General features: G+C 40.8%; 1 protein-coding gene and 1 long non-coding RNA gene across 2 annotated transcripts in view; both read left to right on the top strand.

Moving 5' to 3' along the window:
* Positions 1-3218: 3218 nt before the first annotated feature.
* On the top strand, positions 3219-6245 carry LOC121919150. Its single transcript, XR_006101405.1, has 3 exons — positions 3219-3688; positions 5209-5283; positions 5625-6245. It is a non-coding gene; the product is annotated as an uncharacterized LOC121919150 (long non-coding RNA).
* Positions 6246-7168: 923 nt separating this feature from the next.
* The window catches only part of STARD9 (StAR related lipid transfer domain containing 9), a 130524-nt gene continuing 115611 nt past the window's right edge, over positions 7169-22081 (top strand). Inside the window, exons 1-2 of the mRNA XM_042455973.1 lie at positions 7169-7275; positions 16733-16802. Of these exons, the coding sequence (XP_042311907.1) occupies positions 7229-7275; positions 16733-16802 (117 nt within the window). The 5' untranslated portion in view covers positions 7169-7228. The remainder of the gene's footprint in view (positions 7276-16732; positions 16803-22081) is intronic.

Below are 22081 nucleotides of genomic sequence, written 5' to 3'. Positions count from 1 at the left end.
CAAGTAGGGGAAGATAGCACTTGGATATTTACATGTAATTAGTTTGTAAAAGCATTTATTTAATAACTACTGAGTTATCTAGCAGAAATGAAAACAGGTTGTGTTTTAAAACATCTATGAAAGATACCTGATCCTGTCTAATTTTGGAAGTTAAACAGGGTCAGCCTTGGATGGGAGACCAACTAAAACCAGTTTGCTGTAGGCTGTATTTCAAAGAAGGGAACTGGCAACACCACTTCTGAGGATTCCTTGGCTAAGAAAACGCTAGGGAAATCATGGGGTTGACAGGCAACTTGAAGGCACATGTGTGCCTTGCCATTTCCTTCCTCTGAAATGTAGCATGTACACACATCAAAAACGTAGCTCGAAGTAGCCAGTTCTTTTGTGAACAGCTGACTCGCAGCTGTACAATTGGAAATAAGCTGATGTACTGTCACTAGAGGGCACAACTTCTATATAAAAAAGTGTCACTAGAGGGCACAACTTCTATGTAATTTCTATATTAATTACAACTGTGTTATCTCCAGCATTTGCTTTTGCTGTATTTTAATTGTATTTTTATTGACTTGCAATACTTTGACTTCAACTTGTGATAGACCAGTATGAATGTTACATGGAGACTAGAAGTGCTTCTTAGCCATTTCCAATCTGACTATTGCTATAAGGAAGATGATCAAAGCTTTGTGTTTGAGCATTTTGTCCCCATTTTGATCTATAGAACTATGTTTTTTGACATGCTGACGGTAGCTAGTGAGAGAGGCTACTCTGCTTTTCCCTTTTCTTTCTATTTTGCAGTTCATGTGTATAAAAGATTCTAGAGGCAGCTGCTATTTATGTTGTCTGTTGCAGACAGACTGATAGCTCCAGTAGGATAGGTTGAGATAGAATTCCTTTCTTTCTTAGGTCAAGCTTGTGTTGCATTGATTACTGTAGACACACTGCTGCATCCCGACACTGAATGTCCTCCTTCACCAGTGCCAATACTGCTAGAAAATGTCCAGCTAAAAAGAGGACAAGGAGGAAAAGAAGGGTTTTGAGCATTAAAATACTTTGTTAAAAGGAACTTTTGCAATAGAGGCTTTGTTAACTGAGGTATGCCTGTACAATGTTCACTTTTTAGGGAGTGGCTCTAAAGTAGTTTTTGTGGTTTGGATCCATTATTTAGGGTGGGGCATCTCCTGGTGGAATTGAAGGTTTTATTAATTTGATCTTTTGTACATCCTAGGAGACCACGATGGATTTGCTGTTCTCCAAAACTGTAGTTGGCCTGAAACACTTAGCAGTGTGAGCAGAAAAACATGATGCAGCTTTAACCAGTAGTTGAATCTTGACACCTCAAGGTGTCATGCTGGGTTAAGGGGTTCAGCCTGTCCTTTCCCTAATATTAAGAATCATTAATCTGAAAGCTTTGGATGAGTCCCAAGAGTAGACTCACAAGTACAGCTGTGGGCGATCAAAGATGTTTTATAAAGTGATTATGGCAACTAGCAAAGGGTGGACAAAGTTTATTTTTTTGGGAACCCATGCAATTCCCAGAGACAGAACCATTGCCCACAGTGACCCACCCCTGAAGTAACATGTCAAGTTGTCTAGGCAGGTAGAAGGTGGTTGATATGTCTGTTCTACAGCAGATTCTGGTGAATCGCCTATTGCTCACTACTTGCTAAAATTCTTGTGGAGAACACTGGGTTTAATAACATTGGTGTAGTTTAACAGTAGTTTTGTAAGTCAGTAAATAATAACTTTATTGCTAAAAGCTGCATCACAATTTAATACAGGTCAGGCCAGAGAATGCAAAAACAATATATAAAAACAAGGCACAACATTTATAAGGAGACCATCAATAAAATATGATAATAATAATAGACATATGATGAATGAGACTTCTAGTCATCACCCCCTGGTTGAAAAATAAGCCTAATCTTGCTAATAGCTAAACCAAATTTTGCCACCATGGAGGTAATGTATGTATCGTTACCTGTCAAAGGAATACATGTCTGCTGAATAATAGATCAGTCAGAAAGGGAATGTAAAATATGATCAAGGAACCTTTGTCTAAGGGCTGTATAGCGGGGGCATTGTAAAAGATAAGGTTTAATATCCTCCATTAGTTTTGTATATTCAGTAACAATGGTTAAAGGGTCTAGCCTCTTTGAACACAAATCATTGGTTAAAAGAATTCATGTACAGCATCTGTTTTTAAAAGGTACCCAGGCAAAACCATGTTTAAAGATTTGAAGGGATATCATATTGTAGATGGAGCAAGCTTGTTTTCTGCTGCTCCAGAAAACAGGACTCAGAACAATGGATTCAATAGAAAATGATATTCCGCCCCAACATTAGGAAGAACTCCCTGACAGGAAGAGCGGTTAGACAGTGGAACACACTCGCATGGAGAATGATGACATCTTTCTTTGGAGATCTTTAAACAGAGGCTAGATAGCCATCTGTCACAGGGGATGCTTTGATTGTGTGTTCCTTCATGGCAAAAGGCTGGACTGGATGACTCTTGTGGTCTCTTCCAACTCTAGAATTATGATTTTACACAAATGTCTGGCTAATTGTTTTACTTTCTTGTTTTCCAGCATTTTTTTGACAGTTTGTGAGGCCCCAGAGAGAGAAAATTGCCTCAGGGTGCATTGCTGTTTGTATTTGTAATGCTTCAATTGCAGCATAAACTGGTCAGCATTCCCCATCCCCAAGGTGACCAGACATCCTCCTTTTCTAGGATGCATCGTACATTTCATCCTTCTGTCCAGTGAAAGCAGTCTCAAACTGGATTATTTCTGCAGTGTGTGTTTGCAACACAGATTCACTCATTCTTTGAGGCACATGTTAGATTAGTTTTGGATGAAGTCTTGCTCAATGTGTAGTTTTGTGGGTTTTTCAGGTTATGAGGCCGTGTTGTGGAAGAGTTTATTCCTGACGTTTCGCCATCTGCTGTGTCTGGCATCTTCAGAGAATGCTGGCATGGGAGTGAGTAGGGTATACATACTGTGTGATTTACATATTAATCTATGTATTGTTCTGCTGTTGAATGGCAAGGCCTGAGGGTGTAAATTTAATTAGTGATCCATTGTCTACTGGGGAAAAAACTTGACCCTGGGTGGTTTTAACTTGCACTTGCTGGGTCTTGATTTTGGTGTTTTTCAGGACTGGAAGCCAAGCTTTTGTTTACTTTAAGAGTTTCTTCTCTGTATTGGTCTGTTGTTGAATGGCAAGGCCTCAGGGTATCTATTTACTTAATAATCCATTGTCTGCTGGGAAACACCCCTCACCCTGATTGAGTTTCATTTGCATAGACTGAGTCTTGATTTTAGTGTTTTCCAGGACTGGTACCCAAACTTTGTTTCAGGGTTTCTTCTCTGTTGCTCTGTTCTTGAATGGCAAGGCCTCAGGGTATCTATTTAATGATCCATCGTTTACTGGGGAAAAACCCTGACCCTAGGTGATTTTAATTTGCATGGGATCGGTCTTGATTCTAGTGTTTTTTCAGTGAGCTAGGGATGTTTAGCCTGGAGAAGAGAAGGTTAAAAGGTGAAATGATAGCCCTGTATAAATAATTGAAGGGATATCATATTGAAGACGGAGCAAGCTTGTTTTCTGTTGCTTTTAACAGGATTCACAGCCATCAACATCATTTTAAAGAAGAGAGAGAAATACAACTTTCCCTATAATACACGTATCGGTAAGTAATTTGACAAAATAGGAGGGATAACAATAATATAAGAGGGATGTCATGTTGAGAAGGGAGCAAGCTTGTTTTCTGTTGCTCCAGAGAACAGGACTCAGAACAATGGATGCAAGTTCCAAGAAAGAAAATTCCACCTCAGAATTAGGAGGAACTTCCTGACAGTAAGGGCTGTTTGATGGTGGAACACACTCCTTCCTCAGAGTGTAGTGGAGTCTCCTTCCTTGGAGGTCTTTAAGCAGAGACTGGATGGCTGTCTGTCAGGGATGCTTTGATTGAGAGTTTCTGCATGGCAGAATGGGGTGGGACTGGATGGCCCTTGCAGTCTCTTCCAACTCTACAATTCTATGATTCTATGTAGCTTGTATGCTGAACTAGGACTCTGGGAGTCCAGGGTTGAAATCTCTGTTGAATCATAGAGACCTTCTGGGTGGCCTTGGCCATGTTACTCTCTCTCATCCCCAGTGCGTAAAAATATGTAATAATAAACATAAATGTGTGTGTGGATGAGAGAGAGAGAGAGATTGAGAGAGAGCTCTTAAGAACATGAAGTTTAGACATCTCTAACAGTTTGCATCTCAGGGTTATTTTATTTTTAAATGGAGTCATTCATCCATTAAAATATCTCTCTAAAATATCTACCTAAAAGCATTTTACCACCTAAAAAGCCAAGATCCACTGTTGTTGTTGTTGTTGTGTGCCTTCAAGTTTCTGACTTATGGCAACCCTAAGGTGACCATGTCACAGGGTTTTCTTGGCAAGATTTCTTCAGAAAAGGAGCAGAATGAGGGCATTGCCCTTCCATAAGGGTTTTGCCTGGCTCAACATGAAATTACCTTCAGGCCCTAAATTTCTAGCATTGTAGTAGCTTAAAACTAATTTCAGTTGAGCATTTAGAAACCCACAAATGCAATGTTGTCTGCATCTGCACTGCAGAAATAATCCAGTTTGACACAGTTTTACGGTTCAATGCTGTGGAATTCTGAGATGTGCAGTTTTTTTGTTGTGGCACCGGAGCGATGTGAGAGAGAAGGCTAAATAAATATCTCGCAAAACCACAAATCCTAGAATTCCATAGCATTAAACCATGGCAATTAGTGGTGTCAAATGTCTAATTAACAATTTGTAAGCTGCTACCTTTTGGCTGAAGAGCGGGGTACTGTATAAGTAAATAAATATTATTATTATAAAATATTAATTCTGCCCTTCCTCTTGTTTCCTGCTGAGTTAACTGGGTGCAATATGTTATTGCCCATTAAACTTAGGCATATGCATCATGCTGCCTACTTCTTTTCTTCAGTGAGTCTCAAAGGTGCTACATACATACTGATTCCACAGACTAACACGGCTACATCTTTGAATTCTCCCATCAAGGAAGGCTGCCCTGCATTTGCAAGGCCTGAGCAAGGCTGTTAAGAACAATGCATCTGAGGAAGTAGACTGAAGTCTATGAAAGCTCATGCTGTCAATTTCTTTCGTTAAGCTAGTCTTAAAAGTTATTTTATTCTATTTCACAGATGTCAAAGAATGCCACAAAAGCACCTCCAGGGAAAAGGCTTGGTGAGAGCAAACTGACCTTACCACCAATTCATGTGAGTGAACCAAACAAGCAAAACCAGAATGAAATCCCTCTCTCTCTTTCATTCTCATTGGTCGCATCCGCACTGCAGAAATAATGCAGTTTGACGCCACTTTAACTGCCATGGCTCAGTGGTGTCAAACTGGATTATTTCTCCACTGTGGATGCACCCATGGTCAGTTTCTCCAGAGCTGGACTAGGATGCTTTCCAGAAGCTGTTTTGAACAGCAGCTCTCATGGCCATGTTGGCCATGTAACTCTTTTCTTAATTTCAAACCTTCCCTTTGCAGTCACGGAGACTACATTATATGTTTGAGTTTTTAACTCTTCTACTTCTTCTTCTTTGCTTTGTAGATCAAACCTGATGGGAAATGATTTTGGGAAATCGCTCCCAAACGGAAGTAACACCAGCATTTGAATAAAGGGCATGCAACCAATCTACACAATCATACGTTCTTTGTTATGTGCTGGAAGAATGGTTGCCCAAACTCCAGGGTTCAGCAAAAAAGAGAAAGAGACAGAAATGTAGCCATGCGATCTTCCCTCCCATTTCTAAGTTCCAAAACACACTGGACACGTGTGGACATGCTCCAGTGTGCCCATATCTGTTTTGAATTGTGGTGCCCAGAACTGGACACAGTATTCCAGGTGGGGCCTGACCAAAGCAGAATAGAGCAGCACTATTACTTTCCTTGATCTAGACACTATACTTCTATTGATTGCATTGGTCTTTTTAGCTGCCGCATCGCACTGTTGACTCTGGTTCAACTTGCGGTCTACTTGGTCTACCATGGTTCTGGTCTTTCATGAAGGGGTGAACTCAGGTGATGGTGCTGGGGGACTCCTGTTTGATACTCTGGACATTGACCTGTGGGGTCCCTTGGGGTTCAGTTTTGTCCTCCTTGCTGTTTCTACGTGCAGCCGTTGGGAGATGTCCTCTGGAATTTGGGTGTCTGGTGTCACCAGTATGTTGCTTTTGTTGTTCACACTATTTTTTTTTAATCAGAACTATGTCTGAGTACTATGAATAAAGATGGAATCGATGATGTGTATGTATTTCCAAGATGTTCAAGGCATGCAGAGTTTTATCCTGGTTTATCCCAGGTCTAGTTATTCACACAAAGCAAATCTTTTAGGAAAACCAAAAAGAGAGGGAGAGAGAGAGAGAGATGGTTAATATGTGATATGACAGTGCTGTTTAAGTATTTGAAGGGATGCCATATTGAGGAGGGAGCAAGGGACGCTTTAACTGAGAGTTCCTGCATGGCAGGATGGGGTTGGACCTTGGAGGGAGTGAAAAGGCAGGCCCAGCTCCATCAGGGCTAGCCTGAAGAAGGAACCTCCCCTGTTCCCTGCAATCCATCTGCCATGGCCCAGGCCTCAGAGGGAGAAAAGAACTGCTGGATTTGATCCCCTTCCCTTCTCCTTTTGTGCCATGTCTTTTTTTAGATGGTAAACCGTCTACTTAACCATTTGTAAGACGCTCTGAAGAGCAGGGTATCCATACTGTAAATAAATAGTGTGCTCTCAAAGCCAATGAGTCAGTCCAAAGCTATAGTTACTACTACTACTACTACTACTATTATTATTATTATTATTATTATTATTATTATTTATTGGGTCAACTGAGCACAGCTGCCCAGTCTTTCTACTGCTTCCCTGCAGTTGTTTTGTTTTTAAAAATCCCCTCAGCGCCACAAAAAATTAAAAGAGGCCCCATGTCAGAAAGTCAAGTCCTTGGAAGAAAGGAAGGAAGGCGGAGGAGGCCTGAGGGAGAGGAGCAGCTGAAGGAGGGCCCTTCCCCGCTTCCTCCTCTGGCCTTTCCCCCTCAGAGTCGGGACTCCGGAGGGGGGCGGGGCGGGGCGGGGCTGGCCGAGCTTTCCCTGTCCGAGTGGGCTCTGGGCGAGGAGGAGGAGGAGAAGGCATGCGGACTAGGGGAGGCTCTCAGAAGAAGGGAGATGGCGAATGTCAAGGTGGCCCTGAGGGTCCGGCCCCTCAGCAAAAGGTGGGGCGGCTTTGTGTTCGTTTGTGGGGTCACATGGAGAAGGAAGGGGGAGCCATCAACCGACAAAGGCAGCATCCACACTGGAGAGATAACCCGGTTTGGATTCGGTTTAACTCCTTTTCTCGCTCTGCTATGGAATTCTGGGAGTTGGAGTTTGTTTTGGCCCCACAAACTCCAGCTCCCAGAATTCCATAGCAAAGAGCCAAGACAATGAGTAAAGCTCTGCCAAACCGGGTTATGTCTCGGCTCCGTGCTCTATGGGGTTCTGGGATTTGTGGCAGGTTGTGGCGCCATATAATCCGGTTTGAGGCCACTTTAACTGCCGTGGCTTGATGCTCTGGGATCCTGGGATTTGTAGTACATTGTGGCACCGAGTCATCTGGTTTCACGCCACTTTTACCTGCCGTGGCTCCATGCTGTGGAGACCCGGGGTTTGCATTTGGTTGTGTGGCTCCAGAGCTTTCAGAGGCAGAAGTTTAAATGCCTCGCAGACCTCAGTTCCCCTAACTCCATGGCATGGAGCCATGGCAGCTGAAGTGATGCCAAACCGGATTGTTTCAGCAGTGCGGATGCAGCATCACGTGGCAAAGAGGCGGGGCCAAGGAAAATGGCTTAGCTGCCATTCCATTGCCATCCTCTGAGGCTGAGAGAGTGTGACTTGCCAGATCATGTAGGGATGGGAGGAGTAAAGGCGGAGTAAAGCAACAAAAGGGGTTAGGACAGTGCTGGCAGCCGGAAAGAGTGACATATTTTACAAATAGTTGTTTTATTCATATAGAAGTAATCCCTGCTCTGCCTTGTATACCCACTGGGTATACCTTGGGCAAGAAGTCACACTCTCTCAGCCTCAGAGGGTGACCATGGCAAACCCTCTCTGAAGAAACTTGCCAAGAAAGCCCTGTATGTGGAGAGGTCTTGTGGCAGCTTTGAGGCTAACTGGAAGAAAGAAGCTTTCCTAGACTAAAGTCTACTCTTCCGTGTAAGTAAGTAGTAGACTGATGTCTAGGAAAGCTCATGCTGCCAACCTCTTTCTTCCAGTTAGCCTCAAAGGGGCTACAAGATCCCTTTATATACCAATCCTACAGAGTAACACAGCTATATCTTTGAAGAAAACCTGGAACCACTTGAAGGCACACAACAGCAACAACAACAACCTCTGAGGACTTTACTGCCCAGGGTAAATGAATGTCTTGCCCACCAGTATAAGAGACACATGATTCCAATGTTCTACATTTGCTATTAAAATGATATTTTGAGAAGTTAAAAATTCAGGCTTGGTAGTTTTAACGGATTAAGGTAGCAACCTACCTCTCTACCTATAGTTTATAGCCTAGTATGTTCTTTGTCACATATGGTTCAAGATCAAGTTGTCTTGCCTCAAAACACCAATTTTGTTATTAAGATGCTGCAGAGAATGTGACTCCTCTTTTCTGCTATGCAAACCTAACACCAAAAGCGCATATCCATTTGAATTTTGCTGTATCTCCAGGAAATCTGTTTCCCAACCAAATTTTTTGTACTAAAACTCCCAAGCCCCAATTAACCCTTGGCAAGGATTGTGGGAGTTGTGCTTCGAAACATCTGGAGTTTGACTATTCTGAGGGCAAAAATATTGTACTACTTGCACTAGAGTGGGGTGACATGAATAAAGCACTGTGGATCAAGTCCCTTCCCACATCCAGATGTGGGTAAAGGTTCAGGAAACAGCAGAGAAGATCTACTTTTGTATCTTCTAAACTTTTCTAATTTTGGTTGCTTACTTTGTTGTTTTTACTGTGGTATATTAATGTATGTTGCAAAATATGAATAGAGAAATAGTAAAGTTGTAATGGTTGTGATCAGTTGCAGAGGTTATGAAATATCTTTGTTGTTTCTCCAAACATGTAAACATTGCAGTTTCGTCATTATCATGTACAGATCTGAGGTCCAAAACACACTGCAAAAATATAACCCAATCTTTAACTGCCCTGGCTTAGTGCTAAGGAATCATGGGAATTGTAGTTTAGTGTGGCACCAGAGAAGACTAATGGCTCACAAAACTACAATTCCCAGAATTTCCTAGCATTGAGCCAAGAGTTAAAGTGGTGTCAAACTGGATTATTTTGCAGTGTGTTTTGGAATCTACAACATTCCTACCATCACATTTATATTGACATGTTGTCTGTTGCTCACTCTGCTTTGTTCAGCTGAATTTAGATAGTCACTGAACCTTAATCTTAATGTACAAGATTGCAGATCTACAAATTCAGTTCTTGTAAGGGGTGGGAAGACCGTTGTGTATAATTAAAACCATGCCTACTTGTACTACTGTATACAGATTTGTAGCAAAAGGGTAGAAAGTGAAACATTACGCCTTCTCTGGAGAAGAGAGGGCATAGCAAGAAACTAATAGAAAAACTCTCTATTCCTTTTGTTAGGGTTTTGTTCATTAATGATGTAGCATTTTAAAAACCAATTGTCTTTTAAAATCAGTTTATTGCCTGAGTACTGGTGTTACTTTGACCTAGGCTCACTTCAGCTCAGATCACTCCAGATCCAGTCTGATCCAGATCTTTAATCTGAATCAAGATTTGGAATCAATATTGCTAGTTCCCCTCCCTTGATTTTTACTGAGAAACTGAACACAACTATAACTTTTTGTTTCTACACTTGCATAAAAGTTATAGCTATGATAGACTCTAAAGAAGGAATTAACCCAAACAATTTCAAACAGGTAGCTTGGGGTGGTTTTTTTGTTTTGTTTGTTTTAGGTACTTGCAAAGTTTGTTGTTTTAAAAAGTTTTGTTTTTAAATTGTTGACTGCTCCTCTGTGCCAATTCATGCTATTTACCAATGTCCTGGCACTGTTCCCCTAGAGTTGGGGTAGCTTCCTACACCACCTTAGGGGTCCTCAACCTCCTCACCTGAAGAAGTGCATCATGGAAAAGTGAAGCTAGTGAGACACCAGGCAGGTGTGCTTGGCAATGGCAGGCAAGCAGAAACATAAAACATCAGTATTGAGATGCTTCTTCTTGCTCCTTAAGTCAGGATGGCAAAGATAGAGCATCAGTTAATGAAGTCTGTTAAAGTTTAGCTAATGAGAATGTGAAATGCCAGTTTAATTGAGAAAGTATTTTTGTTTTATTCTGCTGGTAGTCCAGCTGGTAAGATTCAGTGGCACAGCATAAGGAAATGGAGAAGCAGGGTGAAGAGATGCTTTACAAGCAGTGCAACTGGTGAGTTCCCCCGGTGAACCCCCCTGATATCCCTAAGGGCACTGGTCTGTGTTGGAATCCTGTCCTGTGACAAGATTTCTGCCACCAGGAAACAGCAGCCTTTGTGTCTTCCCTCTGCTGCAAGGCTACTGAGATTTTTGTGCCTCTGCTTGGAGCAAGATTCATTAGCGCTATCTTAGAAGATGATTGAGCAGGCTGCTAGTATGGTAATATGCTGGCAATTTACCTCTGCTCATTTGCTGCCTGCTATAAAGCAGATAGCAATCCTGAGATCTCTGGATTGCTATCTGTCTTGTCTGGATTAACTTTCAGTTTGTTGTCCCTCATTCAGTTTCTTACTGAAGACAGCCACCAATTTAGATCCAAGAGTGCTTCTTTAGATAGAGATGGAAAGGAGTACTGGTCATCAGAACTCTGGACAACTTCTTCTGTTGGTTTCATGTGCGTGTAAAATAGCATATGAGGGACAAGACAGAAGCCTGAGGAACCCCGCAGGCCAATGGCCAAGGGACTAAGCAGGAGTCCTCCGGCACCACCTTCTTTCACTCTTTCTGGAAGGAATGGAGCCACTATAAAACAATGCCTCCAAGTCCCATCTCAGCCAAGGGGCCAAGAATTATACCATGGTTAATGGTATTGAAAGTAGAACTAATAGGGCCACCTTCCCTGTCTTCAGTTCCTGGCATAGGTCATATACCCAGGTGACCAAAGCTGACCTGTAATCTTTGCTTCACAAGATGAATTAAATGTGCAGTATAATAATATTGTGTGTGTTTTGTTCATTAAATGAGCTAATTGACAGACAAAAGTTACAGACAAAAGTAGTCCCATAGAACTTGGGTTTTTTAAAAAAATGAATCAAACTGGAAAAAACCAAATCACAAAGTAACAACAACTAGGATCAAATTGGAATGGGGGAAGGAAAACAACAAATTGCATAAAATACATACAGATTTATAAGCAGATCACTCTTCACATTAGCATAGAACCAATATGGTCTAATGATTTGAATGTTGGACTGGAACTCCAGGAGATTGGGGTTCAAATTTGTACTCAACTATGTTTTGGGGCCCAAAACAGATGGACCAAAAGGGCCACCGTAGGACTGCATTGAGGTAGTGGTATTTACATGATGCACACCTCAAACATGGCCAGAAGCTGCTCTGACCCTGCCCCAACCTGGAGCCTGCCCTAACCTTGGCCGAGCCAAAAACTAGCAGAAAAAACCCTCAGTTCAGGACCGTGATGGTGGTCTGGATCAGGGCCGTGTTGCATAGTGATCAGGTTGGGAGTGGCCTCTGGCCGGTCTTTTTGCCCTGTCTGCTTGAGGCCTGGGAGACCTTGGACAAGTCACACACTCTCTGCCTAAGGGGAAGCAATGGGAGACCTCCTCTGAACAAACCTTGCCAAGAAAATACTTTAATAGGGTCGACATAAATCAGTCAACTTGAAATCACCTAACAACAATAATTCAAATTAAGAAGGAAGAAAAACAGGATTAAAATAATCCATTAACCAAAACAAAAGTTTGGGAAAATCAACCGAGGTGATAGTTAAAAACCACTCCATACCCTCACTACAACTCACTGCTACTAAAACGTCTTGCAAACTAATGAAAAGATGAAGGAGGAAAAAGTATTACAGCTTCCTTGACTTCTCATGGTCTTTCGCCATAAGTACTGTAATTGGAGAATGTCAATGAGGGTCTTTTCCCAAATTGTATATTAGAGCTGTAAATGAATAAAAACCCTTATCATCATCTACATCACATCACATCAGTGTGATATCTTCCTTATATGAGCATGTTGGAGACACTCAGCCTAGCTATCAAACTTATCCTTGATGTTTGGATCTTTCAGTCAGTACAAATCACTTCAGACTGTGATTTTGCTTTCTAGAACCAAGATTGGTCAGAATCAGCCTGATTTGTTATGTTATTTGTGATTTGGCCAATTTGACTTCACAGCCCTAATAAATGAATATCTATGTTATGGATGGAACAATTCCGCAGGATTTGAATTGATTAATTTTCCCCCCTGTATTTCTCTGAAACAGTTAAGTGCATGTTGAGTGTCCCTTATTTGGAATTCCAAAACACCCCAAAATACAAAATTGTCCACAAGGGTGACTGAGATAGTGACATCTTTGCTTTCTGATGGTTCAGTGTACATATATGTTTTGCCCAAAAGTTTAAAAGTATTATGTGCAAAATTACAGTACATTCAGGCTATGTTTATAAGGTGTATACTGTACAAAACATAAGTGAATTTCATGTTTAGACCTGAGCCTGTTAGCCCTAAACATACCTAAACCAACCCCTTCTCTTTGATATCAGAGGTGCTCTGTGATCCTAATGTGGAGGCCATTATGTGAAAGTGAGCAGGTCACACTGGCTAGTTTAAGAGTCGCCAAGAAGATTTATTTTCCGGACCTGTCAGAGGAGATGAGGAAGAGCCTAGCTATGAGACAATAGGATGGCTCTGGTCAGAGTAAACAACTCCATCTACTTGACACTTTAAGCTGTCTTGCTACAGGAATACACCCATTCACACCCCCATGTTACACCTTTGGAAGACCCAACTTCAAAGTGTCACTTAGGCATATCAAAGATTTGGACCCTTTGGGTACATCAACTCTCTGGATTTTGCCCCAGGGCATAAATTTCCTCTAAATTAAGGAACCTTTCCTTTGCTTAGTTGAATTAGCTTGGTTTGCAGGCAGATGTGCTGCCAAGTTTTAGTTTGCTAGACCTCTTTCACTTGCCAAACTCCAGTGGCCTTGGGAGTGATTGAGTTCCTCCCCCCTCCCCGATCCGGAACATCATCAAGAGGAGCAGCATCCAAACGGGTTGTGTGGTTGTTAAGAGTGCATGTTAGTTTGCTCCTTTGAAATAAACTACAATTCTTTCAGGATTTGCCTCTGTGCTCCTTTATACCAACCTTGGTATACGGCTGCGTAACTCAGACAGTAATTTGAGCTAATATTTAATTCCCCCAAGAGTGAGCTGACATTACAGCATAGCTTCTGTCCTGGTTACAGGTCCCATCTTCAAGATATCTCATTATGTATATGCAAACATTCCAAAATCTGAAATCCAAAATACTTCTGATTCCAAGCATTTCAAATAATGGGGACTCGTTAGCTTCCAGACATTCGTGTTGTCCTTTCAGTTCTTGGTACAGTCTAGTTTTTCTTGTTAAAGTGTTGGCTTTAATAAGAAAACCAAAATAAATAAATGCTAATAGAAAGAGGAGAGAAGTCTGAAGCTTCTTCACAGGAAAAAAAAATCCTGCGTCTATTTGTCTTTCTGTGGACAGAGCTAGTGAGGCATCTGGAACTGGTTTTTCAAGGGATCTGGTTCATATTGTCATTTCCCCCCCTCTATGTTGAAGTGTAGCCTCTTCAAGAAGTTTATATACCTAGTATTTACTTAGTGTTCTCCCTAGCTAGTAAGGGAAGGAGCACAGTGGACCTATGAAGATAAAGTGGCACAGCTCACAGTTTTCTTAGTCTTCTTGTATTGATCTAAGTTAGAAGCAAGTACTAAGCCAGCAGAAATTTGCATGGTTACTAACAGCAGAAATCATGGGCATGGTTTCTGCAATATAGGTTTTTAGAGCAGAGCTGATTGTAATTCTGAGACAACTTTGATTAAATCAAGAGTACATACAGGTGAGTTTCTGCACAGAATAATAAATGGAAATGGCAATATTCTGGGGGGGGGGGAATGGAGAACATTGACCTCAGGGTGGCCATTCCTAAACAAAGAAACCTCAAAGAGGGATTGCAGTATGGAATTGCTTAGTTATTCACTAAGAGGTTCAGTTCTATTAATCCTCTTGGTGACTTAAGCTTGCATAATCAAGTAATTACTGGATGTTGCAGAAGGAAGTAGAGTGTGCCCTTGTTATTTGCTGGGGTTTGGTTCCAGGACTTCCTGTGGAAAACAAAAAATATGGATACTCAAGTCCCATTAAATACAGTGGCATAGTAAAATGGTGCCCCTTATATAAAATGGAAAATCAAGATTTACTATTTGGAATTTATACATTTTTAGAATATTTTCAAGCTGCAGATGCTTGAATCCATGGATAAAAAAAATCAGTGGATAAGGAGGGCTGACTGTACAGTATTCAGTATCTCCTTATACAGTACTTTCAGCTGGTTGTGCAATGGCAGCTGGTGGATGCTCAGGCAGAAAGAAGAGGTGTGTGTTTTTCTGAGAAAACCTCCCACAATATATCTGTGTCCAGTGCAAAGATTTGTGTAATCACCACTTTCTGACTGGCTGCGTTAATAAGATGACTTTGTGCATTTTGACTTCACTGTTTACAACCCCCCTCCCATCCCCATGCCCCCTAGTGTATCTAAGACTGAAATGTATAGAATAATACTCCTAGAATCTAATGAAATGGGCTGCAGTGTACTAAAGCGTCTGCCATAATACATTTGTTACGTTTTTATGATGCCCTAAGGCTCTTGATGATTTTTGGAGGGTAAAATTAGAACACTATTAGAATACTGGTCCCATAAGGGATTTTCTTAAGGATAAACTATATCTCTTTAGCTGAGGGCTGTGGGTTATTCTACTTTATTTTTATCTTGTGCATCCTCATATTCTCTTTCAGTGCCTAAGGGGAACAACTGGTCTGATTACTACATCCTGTAGCAAAAATCTCTATGGCAACTTTTCTTTTCCTTCAAGCTAGGGCAAGGACACAGGGATTATTACAGACTACATATTGATGTGTGTGGAGCTTCTGAGTTTGTGTATATAAGGGTTTATTCTGAATGAAGGTCAAAGTGTTTGTATCTTTAAAAAAAAGGTAAAGGCTCATGTTGTTTATGACAGGTTAGATAGCTGCCTAGTTTACTATAAAAATATTACTTCCCTCAAATGGACTTCTGGGATCTTGACAAACATACGTTTTGTGTTGGTTCATTACAAAGATAAAATATAATTGTGACTTATTACAGCTTGTATCAAATTTGTTGTTTTGTAAAGGGGAAAATAATATAAAATAAACTTAATGCGGGCATGTACAGAATGGTCATTTTCTCTCTCTCTTTTTAATTGTGGTGGGGGAAAATCTTCAGGCTATTACAGGTGCTAGTTGAGCACAAAAAGGCTTCAGAAAGTTCACTATTTATGTCTCTCGTAGTTAGATACTGGTACAGTGTGGCTTCCTGGCTGTTGTACATCAAAGCAGGCTGGCTGGTTCATTGGGATTTTGGATAGGTGGTTGCTGCTGTACAGCAGCTGCTCACTTCTAAATTTCAGTCTTTTGTTCTTCTGCCTCTTGACAGTGGAAACAACCCTGGGAGTAGAGAGAGTTGGAAATGAAAGCATGAATTTCCACCAGGCAGTTGTGATGCTAACTTTAGTGGGTCTTGGCGGTATCCAGTATCTGCTGCAGTTTGGTTCCAGGATTCCTGTGGATATTCCAGGACCCCTGTGGAAATCCAAGAATGCTCAGGTCCCATTATATACATGGCATAGTTGATCGACATCCCTTGTGTAAAATGGCAAACAGCAAGCTTTCCTTTATGGAATCTACCCAATCCCCAAATATTCTCAATCTTTTGGTAGTTATACAAAGTATTTGTGTTCTTTTATTTTCTGCCTCTATTAGACTTATAAAACTTGCTTCTGAAAGTAAATTGAGACATCAGATATTTACAATATAAAAATAATATTTACAATATAAAAACAGTATTCACAATATAAATATTTATAGCATAAAATTAAGAAATCACTGCTGATCACTTTAGTTTAGTTACTTTTTTGTCTGGAAAATATCAATCTGTTTGGAGTTGTTATTGTTTTAGTACTTTAGTTCCACCCTTCAGATTCTTTGTGTGTTTTATAAAAGGTTGGCATGTGTCCAACTGAACAAATGGTTTTCTCCATTATTTTAATGCTTCTGATAATTATTATTTTTTAGTGTTTCATTTGGTAATAAGTCTGCAAATAATATGAACTAATATGAAGTTAATATTACAAAAAATTATTACATAGCAATATAGCGAGAAATATGGGGAATGAGACTTGTGGAGAAAGTGTTTCCCAGTGTAACCTCTTTGAATAAGAAAGCTAAGAACATGATTTAAACCAGTTTCATCCAAAAGTTCTAAACATTTCTTGCCTCGTGCTCATGATAATTAACATAGATAATCTGTGCTTTTTAATTGAGACAAGCATATCTTAATTGTTTTATCATTTGTTTTTATATTATTTTCAGAGAGCATGCAGAAGGAAGAAGAATAATTGTAGAAGTTGAAGACAGAGTGGCAAAAATAAAAAATATAAAGGTATATTTTACATTTAATTTTGACATCTGGAAGGCTGGCATATCAAACAAAATACTGAGATACTTCGATTATGGCTTGATAGAGTAGATACAGTGGGGCTGTACATGGGTGGCATGCAGCCGCCCCTTTACTGGCTGAATCGTGGCTGTGGCAACTGTACGCTGCGACCCCGATCCAGCCTCCGGAGAGTGCAAAAAAGAGCTGCAAAAAGTGGCTCCTTTTTGTGCACTCTAAAGGGCACTATTGCCACGGCAGTGCGGCTTTATGGAGCCCCTTTGGTGCTGCTTCATGTGGATTCAGCACTGGAGGGGCGTCATGATGGTGCGTGCCATCTAGAAGGGCACACGCCATCATGACGCCCTAGGGCAGGGTTAGGGCACGCAGCGTGTGGACCCTGCGCCCTAGCCCCACTCACAGGCCCGCACAAAGTGCCGGTCTGTATAGGCCAAATGTTATGTAACAGAGAACAAAGTTTTAAATTTGTTGGAGAGAGATGTGTTTTCAAAGATCTATTTCACCACTAAATCTCACAGGGCTTGTCTGCATGAGTTATTTATTCCAAATTCCCTCCCATGTGTCCTGTTTACGTGTTGCAGGGCCATACCTCAAATCAGACATGGACTGTTTTCACATCTGTTCCCGATTTGGCCTTTTCTCCCCTTAACTGAAATTCAAAATGATCCAGGTTTCCGCAGTGATCATAAGTGACTAGCTTCTCACATAGGCCCTGCAAGCCTCCTGGAGCCGCTGCTATCAGAACAAGCCACCCAGCATCAATAATATGGCTGGGTGCCTCATTGTGACCTCAGTAGCCGATCTGGGTGACAAATGGGGACAAATGTGTGGGAAGGCAGCCACCTGTCATTGCTGCAGAGAGAGTACAGGTAATGGGGAATTTGCTTGGAATTTGAGTCCAGAATACTCCAGAGGCAGCCTGGTGTATTCTGGCCAGTGAAGACAAGAGTGAACTTGGAACACTTACGTACTCTATACCAAGGTTGGGCAATTATGGGAGACTAGAACACTCTGTTAGATTTCCCAGGAGACCTTGCAGAGCTGCACTCTGACACTACACCCCACACAAAAATATCACACACACACCCCCAAACACCCTCTGGGGGTATAGGGAACATTTTGCTGTTTTCAAGTGCCCTTGGGGTGTAGGGAGCATTTTCACTATGTTTTCAGGTGTCCTTGGGCCATTTTAGGTGCAGGTTAACAACACAAAGTGGGTGGAATCACTTCCTGTTTTAAAAAGTCCCCTCCTCATCCTAAAATTGGCTCAGGGAGGCAAAAAGTGAGATAATGCTCACCAGTCTCCCTAGAGAACATGTGTATTTGTAGGCATTTGGGCACAGCTTTTTGAAAAAAATGTTTTTAACCCTGGGGATCACTTGAGCCTAATAAAAAACATTGCATATCTTGGGCAGAGTGGTCTTGAGTGAAAAGATGGGATCATCCTGTATATGCTACCCTTTGATCCTCTTGTGGGAAAGGCACAAATGTAATAAATCAACTAAACATATGTAAGAGGGTTTTGAATCCTTCATCATTTTCCAAGACCTGCCTGTCCACCCCCAGTCAGTAAATTCAGAGAGATCAGCCATGTAAGTGGTGATCAGCATGTGACAGATTCTTTTCTGGGCTCATATTTGCTCCTGTGATCTGAGCCTACAGACCTGAGTATTGCAGCTCACTTTGCACTGCTTATATAGAATCATAGTTTTGCCTTGCTTAGAGTTTGTTTGCCATACCTTACTTCAATTCTGGCACTGATTTCGTTCTGACCCAAGCTGAAATAGATTTTCTTGAATACTAGCTTTCTCAAATTGTTTTCATACAATATATCCCCCCCCCCCCACCCGGACACTTTAGTAACCTTACTGACATTACATTCATCTTATAGGGGGGTCACAAATACTGTATTCCCCACGCCCCCATTGGGCTGAGATCCTGGTGTAGGTGTATGAACTGTCCACCCACTAAGATTACTGGTCGCTTTTATGAAGATAGCAGGCGCAGAATTCCCAAAACGATCATAATTTATTTTAGATAAATTAGTATTTTTTTCTGGTATTTTATCCTTGTTTATCTTACTAGATAAGCTGGTGCGAGTTTTTAAAAGTGGAATTCATGGGTAGAAATACTAGGCAAGCACCAGCTCATGAGAAGAAGATTATCTTTTACATAAACCTCCACTGCTTTTTGGAGAGGGAGGTGTATTCAAATGCATTTCAAGGAGTCTGTGGTACTTTCTAAGAAAAAATGCAGGTGTCTCAGCAGTTGAGTGGAACTGAAATTAGGCTGATGGCAATAGACTGTGATGACAAAGCAGTTGAAAATATTAGAAGGGCTTTAGTTCTCTGTCAGGCATCAGAATATATAAATGGAGAAAAAAACAGTGAGAAAATGTATTAGTAAATTTAATTTGTATTTAAGATGGCTATTATCTGTCATGTGGTTAATGTACTGGAAAACATTGCACAGTCTTTCATACCCCAGAAGCATGCTTAAAAATAAAACAGGAAGGAAATACAAAGAGGAGAAGTAGCCTACATTGGCATACCTTCTGTTTTCTTTATATACTGGAATAAACATCTATGATTCTTTAAAACAATATGAAATTAACATTCTACTGGCCTTTCCAACTTAGTTACCCTCCCCAAATATAGAGATATTTGTCCCCTCATCTGTCTATTCTTCCCCGCCTATCTTTCTGCCTATTTTTTGTTTAATGTTTTTATACTACTGTATTACTGTTTAATTCTGTTTTAGTACTGGGAATGGGGGGGTAGGTCTAGGGTTTGATTTTTTTTAACTATTGTAATTTGATGTATTTTACTGTTGTAACCTGCCCAGATTCTTCATGATTGGGCGGGCTAGAAATAAATCTTTATTAGTATTGTTGTTGTTGTTGTTGTACCTCCTCACATTGCACCTCATTCTTTTATTAATTCAAGGCTTTCAGTAAATTTTAATAGCAGTGAGATAAAAAAAACATCTGGATCTCTTTCTTATTTCTTTCGCTCTCTGCCATCTTCATCCTTGAAGTCTCATATGATTGCAGCTAATTTCTGGGAAACTTAACAAAAATGTGTACTGAGCTACAGTTAACATCCTGATGGGTGACTGGCTGCAAGAAACTGCACATCCTTTCCCTTTTGAGATTCTTGGAGGCTTACTTTATAGGGCATGGGAAACAGAGTTGGTTTTTTTTCCAGACATTGGGACTCCTGAATGCTACTGTACTGCCTTAGTCAAATTGTAAAATGGGGCCAAAATCCGTTTCTGTTGCCAATGTATCTTACTACTCAAGAAAGCAGATAAGTGAATTATAGAGTTCCCAGGATTACTGTGAGAAGTCTACTAGACAGATGCTTTCTGTTTCTTGCTTAAGCTTTGTTTCTGTCTTCATGTCCGCCTGATTATTTTAGGTGACTTGCTTAAGATAATTAGTATTTTATATGCCTTAAGAGGCAGTTTGGCAGAGATAAAATAATGAGATAAGTGATTTCTTCTTCCTTTTATATTTTTTCCAGAGCTGGATTAATTCTTGCTCCTATTCTAAACAGATGCCAGTAGAAAGCATTTTCGGTGTTTTGGGGAAATGCAGGAGGTCTCTTGATGATTTCTTTACTGTGGGTTGTGATGTGTAGTCTTATTGCTTAAGTAATTTTTTAAAATCATGACACTGCACATTGTTGTTTAAATGAGGTGCCTACACCAGCCAGGGGTGGAGCAACTACAAACAGAACAATTTGTACACTTGAAATATCAGTATTTTTAAGGGTGAGAGACAGTTATATATAGAACTAAAGCTAAATGAAAACAGTTATACAGTTTTGTATTTTTCAGCAATATTTTGTTTCCTTCTGTTTTTCTATGCAAATAAGAAAGCGAGTAATTTTATGTCAGCTACCATACTAGTCTGGCTAAATATCATATAAAAATATTCTGTTTAAGATATCTGTGAAGAAATAGACTGAACATGTGGCATTTTCCTTTTCCATAGGTTTTTCCTTGGACTATTACAAGGAATGTATGACTTCACAAATGGCACTTGTGGTTGCAATTTCAATTTCCTTGATTAGAATATCATAGTTCTGTATAATTCACATATTTTAAATAAGAACTCTGTGCATGATAGCTCTGTTAGAACAAGCTCTACTACTAGATCAAGCCCAAAAGGGTGTCAAACTAGCATCATGTTTTCCACAGTGAGCAACTTTGTTGCTGTTGTGTGGGTTCAAGTAGTTTCTGACTTGCAGTGGCCCATCACGGGGTTTTCTTAGCAAGATTTATTCAGAGGGGTTTTGCCTTTGCTTTCCTCTGTGTCTGAGAGAGTGCAACTTGCCCAAGATCACCCAGTGGGTTTCCATGGCTGAGCAGCAGTTTGAACCTCATTCTCTAGGACTGTAGTCCAACTACTATGCTGACTAACTACACATCTTTAGAAAAAGTAGCAGCATGACAGGAGGGAAGTTTCCTTTGCCAGCTGTTTCCCCCCAGCAGTAATCAGAGGCATCCTGGATGTTGGATATAGCCATCAAGATACACCCTTATCCTCTGAAGGTTAAGTAAGTGTAGAAGGTTAGAGTAAGAATGATGAAGATGCAGTATGAGAAATGAGGTTAGGTTGTGGGTGTCAGGGATGATGGGAGTTGTAGCTCTTCACCTCTGGCTCAAACTCACCACCTTGTTACGCACCGGCGCTGACCAGTTTTGGCCAGTGGTTAAAGCTTTGCTCTAAAGCAGCAGAGTTACAGAGAATAGGCTGAAGACCCTGACAAACTCTTCAAGCCTTCTCACTCTTGCTTCCACAGAAGTCTTCACCCTTCTTCAGGATTCAGCTGGCTCTTGTAGCTTGACCCAAGACACCAGACAACTCAGTAGTCTTATATAAAAGATCTACTTTATTCTACTGTATACAGCTCCAAAACTATCCAGCACAACTCCAATACAACAATACTCCACCACTACTACCCACAAAATACATTGGGATTCATAGCCATTATTATAGTCATTGCAAAATACCACCCACTGTTGTCTGTTTCCACCCAGTGGGCGTGTACAACCATTTCCATTGGTTCTCTTGGTTCATCCCACAATTAATGATTTAATCATTTCACCTTGACCACTTTAACAATTCTCAGGTGTGTTCAATTATCCACTTTACATTTCTGTCCTTGGCATTTAGGACTTGTTAATTACATTACCTTTTACACCTGTGTGGCTCCTAATTGCTTTTGCTGAGTCATCCTGACTCTCACATACATGTT

The sequence above is a fragment of the Sceloporus undulatus genome, chromosome 1 (assembly GCF_019175285.1).
Source record: "Sceloporus undulatus isolate JIND9_A2432 ecotype Alabama chromosome 1, SceUnd_v1.1, whole genome shotgun sequence".
Lineage (NCBI taxonomy): Eukaryota > Metazoa > Chordata > Lepidosauria > Squamata > Phrynosomatidae > Sceloporus > Sceloporus undulatus.
This window is presented reverse-complemented; position numbering and strand designations above follow the sequence as displayed.